Below are 11,125 nucleotides of genomic sequence, written 5' to 3'. Positions count from 1 at the left end.
ATAGGACCAACACTTCCCAATTAATGTTACCACTTGTTATCAATACTAAGAAGATCATTTGGTCCAAGACTTCAGGTCACTCAGTCCTGTGTTGATAGTTATAGAGCTGTGTAATACAGAACATGGCATTCTATCATATGCTAAGAGACTACAGTACGTCTTGTTAGCCTATAAGGGGGTGTGGTGGTAGTTGGAAGAAAGGGCCGACCAGTGTGTGTGTTATATTTCAAACTCAAGTGAAACCAATGAGATCCAACTTTGCTGACCAGGCCTGAGGTACTATTTAGTTTTCTGTGCTTCCGGGTTTCCTTTCTGTGATGAGCAACATCAAACGCGACACACACTGCCTCCCTTCCTGCCCAGCTATTTGAATCAGTTTAAACAGCATTTTCCATGTTTGATCTATCTTCCAAAACAGAACAGAGACAAACTTTATACGCAAACTGATAATCTTGCATCTTTAATACATTTTAAAAACATTCTTGAGACTTCAGCAGCCCTTTTCTTGGCGGAAAAAAGGCAGATTCTTAAAAAAGGAAAAAGTACACTTTTCCTTTGTTTATGCTTTTAAATCCTATATTAATTTGAACATCAACACCCTGTAAGAAGTTTTTTTTTTCCTTTTTTAATTTTCATTTATTTTAGTTACTTTTGAAGTAATTAAAACATGGGGACAGTGTGAGATACTAGTGGAAGGTTGGTGTTCAGGTGTTATTACAAACAAAGTGAAGTGAGGTTTTTACTTTTTGTCCAAGCTGTAATGTTGTTCAACATTATTATTAATTATTTATTATTTTGGCTGTTTCTTAATGACAGGAAATATATTGGCTGACAAAAACTTATTATCATAACATACACAATATCTGCCCTAAGCTTATATTGGACAATGTCAACTGGGCTGTAATGTAAAGTTGAAAGAAATCATTTAACTGCTAAAGATTCACTGTTTTTTTCTGGGCTGTCCAGGTGGCCTAGTGGCTTGAGATGTGGTGATAATCACCCTTCTCATTTGGTTCATAGATGACAATGAAACACCTATAAACCCCACAGAATGTGCACGGGTTTAGATGTGTCTCATTACAATGTACAATCTCATCTTCCCTTTCTTCTTATGGTCTTCTTATGAGTCTTTGTGCCAGTCCCCACAAAAAAAAAGACCAAATGAGGAAACCACTGGGCAAACAGCTCAAACTTCAAAAGGATACTTTAAATGAACATTTGGTAAACAGAAACATGTCCACTTGGGAAATGTGACTTGGTCAGCTTGGTCAGAAAGTAAGAACCAATGAATGTTTACAGGGATCAAATGAGGGCAGTCCGGAGAGTCGAGTGTTAAACCATCATAGTCAATAACACAACACCAATGACCCACTAGTGGTTTGACCTAAAGTCCCACTAAAATCCACTAAGATGACCGAGATAAAGGGGCATCAGCTCATCCCATCATCTGGTAACATATTCTTAAACTAAGGTTTCTATACATACAAATCGCTGCCTAACAAAGTACTTTCATCGCTTTGTTTCACATTATCGTTTTCACATATGATCTAACATATGCCACGTGACATGTTTTACTTTCAGGCAGCTCATGGGAAGGACTCAGAGGGAACAGTACAATATTACATATGCTTATATGGTGCTTTTAGTTGTCTAGTCTTTATTTGATCATTTGCTCTTTAATTATCATACGTTTATCTAACTACCAAAACGGTTTTGCACCCAAAAGCACACATGTACATTACACAGCTGACAATGTTTTACCAATATACAGTTTTATATGACTTCAGTCTGTCAAGAAATCAACAAGACTGTGTACAAAGTGTGCAACATATTTGTGGGGAACTGTACATAATCTGTATGATTTAGATAGTATTTAGTGTTCCAGACACAATAATACGGTGTAGTGTGGCCACCAAAGCTAGTTTAAATGAGAACAGCATGTAGCTCCACTGTAGCTTCTCTAATGGTGATGCAGTGAGCCTTTAAGTCTCAGAGCCAGACTATCAGTGTTCCAGAGGCAAAGCAGCGCTCTCTACAGGATGGATACAGTAGTAACACTTCACACATCTGACAACTATGGCAACACGCCACAAACACGTCACTAATCCTTCATGGTTTCAGCAGAGACCATAGCAGCCTTTAATGCATAATACATACAGTAGAATTACAGAGTAGACAGGACCCTCTCCTTTAAGGTGGCTGCTTCTACTCATTTAGCCCTGTGTGATGCACGTGATCATTTTGGTATGTAAATCAAAGTCAATTCCATGTTCTGTGATAAAATCTTGGCTCGACTTTAACCTAACTTTAACCTAAGTCTAACCTGGAAGTTGACGAAGAAAGAAGAAGAAAAGAAAGTATCTAAAGTAACCTCATCAGTTCACAAATTGCCACTCACAGACGATTTCATGGAACCTGATGGCCCCCGTGGTTCTCTCAAGTTTGCAAAGGGAGGGGTGATGTTTGGGGGTATTGAGATGCCAGGTGTCATTAAATCCTACACACTGCACCTTTAACAGAACTAAAAATACCAAAACTGATTCTAGGTGATTCCTTCAAATAATACTAAGAGGCTGAGAAAAGCCTTTTTCTGACAGTAGATGATCAAAACCTTTTAGAACTGCCGATACTGTGCCAAAATAGGTAACATTTTCACTTTATAATCACTTAAAATGATAATCTGTATTTTACAAGGAGTGATTCATCCAAACTCAATAGATGGTCCCAACTAAGTTTTGCCTCACTGAAATACTACTGCATTTATGGCATTTTGGAGCTGGGTAGGTCCATTATTCCCTTTAACTGACAGCTCTTCCATGTCAGCGAACTCGCTCCTCTCCTGACTAACCGTTAACTTGTGTGATCACTCTGTCTGTCCGTCTCTCTCTGTTTGCATGTCAGGTGTAAGCACACTTAACAGGTTCCAAACTTCGATTGCTGTCAGAGAACTGGAGAGAAACACAAGAAGGGGAAACAGACAAGCAGGTGGCAGGATGATGTGAGCCTATGATCAAAATGTCCGATGGTGACTATGAAGGGAACGACACGCCGACACGTCTCATCATTGTTCTAACATTTATCAGCATAGACCACCAAAATGCAATAATGGTCTGGTCTCATTCAAGAACAGAAAATTCTTTTACGAGCAGCTTACCGTTTACGGTGCTGATTTGTGTCCAGTATGTGTGTATCATTCTCTAAGCATGTATATGTGCTGAATTATGTGTGTGTGCATGCACACCAATAAACATGTGTGTGTGTGTGTGTGTATGTGGGAAGAAAATGAGCAGGTTTCACAGAGAACCTGGCTAGTGGGAGGACTTAAAACAGGGCCTCTCTACTGGGGTGAACCACATGACCAGGAGGTGTCACATAGGAAGAGAAAGGTGCTGTCTGTCTGTCTGTCTTAAATAGTCAGATGTGTGGACAGTAAAGGCTAGACACAGCTCTGAGTGACTGCAGATGGGCCCTCACAGGGGGTGGGGGGTTGCGGTGTATGAATGAGACTGAAGGACACATGGGAAAGTGTGGGAACAGTAGTATTACGGTGTTGGAGAACGAGGTTGCAGCATGGCAGACATACACATATCGGAATTATTTTAGTTCCTTCAAAGTTAATGTCATGCAAAACATCACAAACTTTATCTAATTTGTGAGATAAAGGTCCAAGACTTGTTAGTGTCATAATGGAACAGATAGATCTGTTGTATAAGGTGCTCTTTGTGTCATTGGTTTAATACTTTCATCAAACATAACTGAGCAGTGCTGCAGTGCTGAAACATGTGTTGCTAGAGAATTGGTAACTACATAGAGGATGAGCTGATTCGCTACTGTGCTGGCAAGCTAGCTAGTTAGCTAATTGCTAAAACCCTAACAGGAGAGAACATGCTAATGTTAATGTGTCACGACAGGTCTATGAGTTTTTTTTTTTTTTTCAGATTTCTCATCCCATTTACTCCTCTTGGCTTTTTATGTCCAGACAGTATCTATGTAAAATCTCATTCAAGACAGTGTTATGGAATGCGGCCCAAAAATCTAGATCTAAATGCTAGTAAGCTAACTGTATTAGTACTCATAAGTCCTCTGTTTTACAAATATGCAAAGCATATATTTTTTGGGTGAGCAAAACAGGAGGTTTAAATATAAATGGATAGGTACAATAGTGTCCACTATTTTGGCTCTCTGATTTCTCAAAGGTCAGCACTGAGAAGATGGTTTGCTATTAGGAAACACTGCAAGCAAATTTGACCTACGAAGTTATGAGGATTGTGTAGGTTATACTACTCCCATGTGAGCGAAACCACGCCATAATATTTGATTTTGTTGAAATATAGTGATTTTGCCATTTTAAGAAATGGAGTGAGCTTCTGGGCTGTGACATGGTAGTTGACATTGTCTGCAAAGTAAGGAAAGTGCTACATACAGTCTACAGTGCAACAGTGCTTCAAATTACTTAACTAGAAGGTTCAGAAGCAAGCTAGTTTAATAGTCATTATAAAGTCTTGAATACTCCTGCTTAGAATCACTGCTTCAAAGTCAAAAAATGATTGGTTACAAGATCAAATGCTTGTGCCAAAGCCTTTTTGAGCCAAGGCAGCGCAAGAAGCAAAAGAGCTTCCTCATCACTGTACGTCTACCATCCTTGAGGATGCACCAATCATTAATGTATTCCCTAGTTCCTCATTTGTACCGTCAATGAATGCATCTTTCTTGAAACATTTGGATTTCAATATTGTCTGAAATTCTACAAACCTCTGTACTGATTTTAAAAGCCATATATCATATTGATCTATGTCCAGAAGTCTGATTGCATCTACTCTACTCTGCATAAGCCCTTGTTCTCCTCACTAGTCACTGCCAGCCGAGAGCATCTTGATATTAATAGTGCAGAGATAAATAAGCATTATTGTAATAAATATGGAAAGGACAAGGTGGTGAAATGGAGAAGTGTCTCAGGGTTCAGAGAGCATTGACTGGGTATGGAGGAGGGGTACAAAGTATCATTAGCATAGGTCTGCTTGCAAGGTTGAAAGATCAAAGTGGTTTTGAATTGTAAAGATCTGTAAAGGGGGCCAAGGTAGAGTCTCGGAATTCATCTCTAACTTGTGAGGATGTTTGGGCCATAAGTACAAGGGTTTGAACAGTAATTGTCATAGGTGGAACTATTCTATGAAAAACCTGGTTATGCTCAATAAACTAAATCCAGCATTGACTATGAGTGGGTCTATTGCGTAGTTGTTTGGGGTCCTCTAAATCAGTGCTTACATGAGAATTTAATTTAATTCAGTCAAGAAGGTAGTGGAATTCCTCACAGAGAAATACAGACAAACAGCAAGTGCTCTTCTCTATAGGCAGGCCAAAGGTCAACCCAGGGTGTCCCCAGGTCAAAGGTCAGGGTTAGTAGCAGGAAGCTGGTAGGCAGGCCCCAGAGAAACACTAAGAGGCAATCGTTCCATTTGGTGCTGCAGTGGGCAAGATGAAGGGCGGGACCAGAGGGAAAGTGACAACGCCGTGATTGGTAGGTTGGTTGTTCTGTTGATTGGCAGGTCAGCAAGCGCCACATGTGCCCCACCAAGATGGATACATGGGGCTCAGTCTGTGGAGGAGAAAAACTAGAGTGAGAAAGGAGAAAGACACCAACAGACAAAAAGAACGTGATCAAAAGAGAAAAGATGGCAGAGAGACAGAAGGGGATCTTTCCAGACTTCAAGTTTAAACAGCCAGATGAGCTCTATTAGGCTGTCACTGTCCTTTTATGTCCCTCAGTTAGCACAACCACTGCATCAGGTAGTAAAAGTCTGCTGTTCCTGTGAACCCAAAGAGTCTGGAACCCAGATGCAGTGCCAGAGATGAATTTAGCCACGAACACTGGCCTAATCTTTACTCTCTAGGTCTCCTCATAATTTAATTTAGTGGGAGACTGTCTGCTATTTTTACCACACTGCTCGATCAAGCACATAGCAGAGAGCAGGTACAGACACACAATATCTGCTCGTTTATAGTAAATTGTCTCTGCACCACAACCAAACAGTTACTGTCCACTGAGTTAAATTTTTTTGTGTTTAGGAAAGCTGCTAATATTTCTTTATTGAATATGCTCTCATATGATTATGGCCGGCAGGTTTTGGCTATTTGCTGTTGAAAATAGGTGGTAAACTGGGCCAGTAAAGCTTTGGATTTCTCTACCTGTTGTGTATAAGAGTTGAACTAAGGGCAACATAGGAAGTATGACAGGCTTAGTGTCACTGGGTAAAGGTGGAGCATTTTTGTGAACAGCTGGCAACAAAAACAGTTGTGCTTAAATACTTAAATACTTAAAACATATCGCTGTGTCTATGTGTGTTTACACCCACTTGTCTGAGTGATGCCTTTGTCTACACTAAGGGGCTCTCTCAGTCCATCTCCCCCGAAAGGAGTGGGCTCCTTCACCCCGTTCTCCTTAGCAACACCTCCTGGTGCTGTTGCCTTAGCAACACCTGCTGGTCCTGTTGTCGGGGCACTGCTCTGGGTCTCCTCTGCTTTCTCCTCCTGCAGCCAAATATAGACAAAAAAGGGCAGGGTTGCACACACAGACACAAAGAACACAATAGTTTTATAATGTACTGTTATGCCAGCACACCATCTAGTGGTGTTCGTCAGTTAAATCACAATGAGTCAGCAGAACCAGAGAAGTTAACTGCTTGATGACTGATAATGTTAATGACCATGTTAATGATGAGGTTTAACCTTGTTTCCATTGGTCTGTCCGTTGCCTGGTCCCACATTGTCCAAGGATCCAATCTTAGACTTGGCCTTAATGTTTAGCTTATGGGACTCAATCTTCACATCCCCGCCTCCTGAGGTAAAAAGGAATAAAATATAGATAGAATAGAATAGATACATAGAATCTGAAGTGAAGGAAGCACAGGACAGACATATTCAAGTCAAACCTGGCTTGTGTTTGATGTTGTCCTTGGAGCCGCATTTGGATGTCACCTTGCTCACATCAACCTTCTTATTCAGGATCTGCACCTGGGGGAAAAAAGAGATCATAATGTATTCTCTTTATACTAACTCAGAAAGACACTGCATTTATTACAATGCATCTATACATCCACCCTGTTTGCATTAGAAAAGCATGTGATTTACAGAGAGGTTGATTCCCTACTTTGCTATTCTTGGCAAGGTGCCTTTTAGTTTTGTTTGGCAGGTAGATGATGCACCGTTTTCTGCAGATAAATGTGGGAAGTTCTGTTATAATTTTATTGGCAAATAACCACCATTAACTCTGATCTCCCTCATTAGAAACAGCTTGGTTAAAATTTTATACCTAATCTCTGTAATCTTAACAGACAATTCAAGAATTTAGGAAACTTTAGACCATTAATAGCCAATTGCCGACCTAGGTGCATAACTCTTAAACAGGTTTAGGTGGGGGAATATATTAGGAGTGTGTCTGAAGCGAAGTGTATTGAACTCATATTAAGCACTGTGTGAATGCAATATACAAAATAAGCTACATCAGCACAGTCTATTCATATGTCCAGTGGTAAAGTTGACCCCAGAGCTTGCCAGGGACACTAGGCAACCACACCTGTGAGTATTATAAAGACAGAATTCGAATATTGGCCAAACATGTTAATCTGGTTTGTACCGGTATCCTTCTTTTCACAAGAATAACTTTCAAACTTTCAGGGGTGGCCACGGCCCCAATAGGCACCTAGTAGAACTGCCCCTGGAGCCAGTCCCATTCCATCTTTTGTTTAACTGATGTGAGACAGAACAGTGATTAACAGCAGGGCAGGGAACATGATAGCGCAGCAGGTGTTCAGAGGAGCAGATGGAAAAACGTCTAGAAGGGTAAGCAGAAGGACCTGTGGTTAGTTCAATTTAAGTTAAATCAATCTGAAAGGCAAACAGTGGGAGCCATTAGTGTGCTAATTAATGATAAAAAAAGGATAACCTTTCATGTAAGTGTTATGATATGTGAAGAAGGTTTTCTGTATCACTGTAGAGGAACTTCCTGATAGATGCTCACTATAAATAACACTCAATTTAGATCCAGTTAGGTTCCATCGGATTTATGGAGACAGTGTACTGATTCTCAATCTGGCTGTACGTGTAAGTACATGCACACCAGGTGTAAGCAACATAATAAGCACCTGGGTTTAGTTAATCAAATCTGCACAAATTCATCTTTTCTTGCCTTTTCTCGGTCTTAAAAAGCTGGATAAAAAACGGATTCCCAGTTGAGCACGATTCTGAGCATTATAGCCTGAATAAGCGTAAATTTGCATAAATTGTGAGTCTGTTTCCAGCTCCAGCAGTACTTACATTGCCACCTCCAGGGACATGTTTGATATTGTCCTTGGAGCCACAGCGAGACGTGACATGGCTGAAGTCCAACTTTTTGTGAACTATCTGAACCTACACAGGTGCATAGGCAAAGAAAGAAAGAAAGTCAAGAACAAGAGCAGAAAAGAGCAGATGGTAGCTCAAGTAAATGAGAAGCCAGAGGAAAGAAAGAGTTTCTGCCATTCAGATCAAATGAGTGAAGGATCCCATAGATGACATCTAAATTATGTAATTTAGTGCATGGACAACAGCAGAAATAATTAGTTCAAAATAAAGGTGCTGCCAGTGGGACAGATTCTTAAACAAAACAGTAACTAAATAAAATATAATAATCTTGATTTACCAAAAAAAAAAGAAAAAAAAAGAGCAGACTGGCCGAGAAATGGCAGCTATAAAAACTATTAACAAAACTTAATAAGCAGAGAACAAACACTGGATGACACACAAGAAACACAAAACAGTCAGTGAAGCTGCAAGGGAGAATGGAGACAAAAGATGTTTTAATGTAGTTCCTTTTTTTTTACTTCTTTACTTTTATTTTTTTTGGTCTGCATGTTGCTGAAGCGAAACACGAAGAGTTTTAGCGATATTAATTATATGTTATGAATATGATCTATTTAGTATATAGACACGTTCATCACGTTATTGTACATGGGATTTGTAGATTTTATGATTATATGGTACATCTAACGCATGAACCAGAAAGCTGAAAAATGATGGAATTATGGCAATAAAACTACAATTTGTAATTTACGCTGGCGTTAATGTGAGCTAGCGCTACATCCTGTAATGCTCTGGTCAGAACTTTGGGTAGTCGTCATAATTAAAATATAATAAATCACAATAATCCAGAAATTATTCAGGCAAAAATAACTGAAATTGTTTCAGTTATTAACTGGTTTCAGAGGCAAGCCCAAATAAAGGGCTTTTTTATTGTAGCAAAGAAGCATATATTTTATCTTTTTACTCCATTTATTTCACTTATCTCAGATTTTTTTATGCCTAGCTCTAACCTAGTTGTCTTTGTGCCTTAAGTTCACCAAACAATGTGCTAACTGTAACTGAGCATTAATAATCAATGTCATCACTGCAGCTTCGACATGGCAGCTGCCACTTTGATTGCATGTTCAGCTTAGAAGAGAAAATGGACCCCAGGGTCATTTATAACTTATCAGACATAGCAAATGCTGCCACGTGCTTCTTTGTTTATGGTTTATGTCTTAACCCCAAATCCCTGAAGCTGCATCTCCTCTTATAAACATTAAGGCATAATGGTTGCATCAGTTTCACTGCATCTTGTGGCAGCATAAAGAAGGATCAACAAGAACTTTCTGATGTAAGCAGCTGCCAAAATCAGTTTGATTTCAGTAACTGGACATTAGGTAGACTAATGGACGACAAACCCGACACCCTTTGGCCTTTACATTTATGTAAAAGCGTTCACATTTGCTCTCCTCAGTTGTTATTGTAGTTGTACCGCCCACCCTACATAAAAGGACTCTTTCCTGTGCAGTCATGGTATTAGTTTCAATGCCTCTGTGGCTGTATTGTAAAAAGCCCTTCGGTGAGACACCTTTATCCATTCTCTCTGTCTCTTAGTTTTATTTCCTTTTACCAGGATGAAAATGGCATGATGACGCAGGTGGCACCAGCAAAGGATGATTCACAGAGCAGTTAGCACAAGTTTCCTAGCTCTATTTCTAATAGCACATTGTACACCTCCTAAGTGATTTCTGTACACCTGTAGTAAGTGGTTGGATAGTGTAGAGGTAAGATCACTGCTGTCCATGCTGGACACGAGGATTTGAATCCTGACTGTGGCCTACCTCCAGTAGAAGTCCTTAGGCAAGACACAGTTTCATAAGTAAGTTCTTTCTCAGAAGACTTCCTTACCTTGCTTTTGCCATGTACCTGGTAAGTCGCTTTGGATAAAAGCGTCTGCCAAGTTACTAAATGTAAGTGTAAAGTTGTGATTCATCATTCCTGTTTCCAAAGCTAATAACCTAAAATGACACTGCAGCATTCCCCGTGCAAGAAAAGAAAAAGAACAAAGTGAAACTTGAGCGTAGCTGAACTAAAAAGGTAAGAAAACATTAATTCAGGAAGTGACTATCTAACCTAACAATACACACAGTTTCATACGTAGGTTCCTTCTCAGAATGGGGTTTGTGCCCATTCATGCAACACCTCTTCTGCAGATGTATGCATTCTGCGCACACTATCATAATATCAGCGTACTGTACTGGGTGTGGTGGACCACATAAACTGGTGGAAAAGGTTTTGCAGAGGCAATGTGATGTTTGTGACAACACAATAGTATTTGATAGTTGCACAACAGTCAATGTCCACTTGGAGTCCATTAGGAGGCTGCTACCTCAATCATTTTTCTTTTGCATAAGAAAAAACACCTAAGAAAATGTGTCACCAGTCCCTGTTGGGGTGTCCTTTGGAAAGTTTGAATGGATGCAGAATTGTAGATGATGATATTGAAGAAATAAAAGAAAGGTTTCTAGGTCTTTGGATGTGTTGAACAGTATATGAAGTTCAATGAGGTGTTATGGAAATGACAATGTTAATGAGAAGAATTTAAAATGTAAGAGTTTACATTGAATATATTGAGATGAAAGTGCTACAAAATTTACAGGGGACATTTTGCAAGTACAGGAACAGAGGTAGGGCTAGGCTGTTAACATACACTATATTGTATAATTCTCTTTTCATGTCTGGTTGGGAGACCTAGATAAAAGATGGATACAAGTGGTGTACTGAAAACCTATAGGACCTCTTTGCT

The 11,125-nt window shown here is 39.6% G+C and overlaps 1 protein-coding gene across 2 annotated transcripts in view; it reads right to left on the bottom strand.

The window, feature by feature from the left end:
* Positions 1 to 11,125, bottom strand: part of map4l (microtubule associated protein 4 like) — an 85,507-nt gene continuing 74,382 nt past the window's right edge. For both annotated transcript variants that reach the window (XM_026374947.1, XM_026374946.1), the window contains 5 exons: positions 8,314 to 8,406; positions 6,930 to 7,011; positions 6,727 to 6,836; positions 6,354 to 6,528; positions 1 to 5,596 (listed from right to left, as the gene is read on the bottom strand). In XM_026374947.1, the coding sequence (XP_026230732.1) occupies positions 5,592 to 5,596; positions 6,354 to 6,528; positions 6,727 to 6,836; positions 6,930 to 7,011; positions 8,314 to 8,406 (465 nt within the window). In that variant the 3' untranslated portion in view covers positions 1 to 5,591. The remainder of the gene's footprint in view (positions 5,597 to 6,353; positions 6,529 to 6,726; positions 6,837 to 6,929; positions 7,012 to 8,313; positions 8,407 to 11,125) is intronic.

This window comes from Anabas testudineus, chromosome 17 (genome assembly GCF_900324465.2).
Source record: "Anabas testudineus chromosome 17, fAnaTes1.2, whole genome shotgun sequence".
Taxonomy (NCBI): domain Eukaryota; kingdom Metazoa; phylum Chordata; class Actinopteri; order Anabantiformes; family Anabantidae; genus Anabas; species Anabas testudineus.
This window is presented reverse-complemented; position numbering and strand designations above follow the sequence as displayed.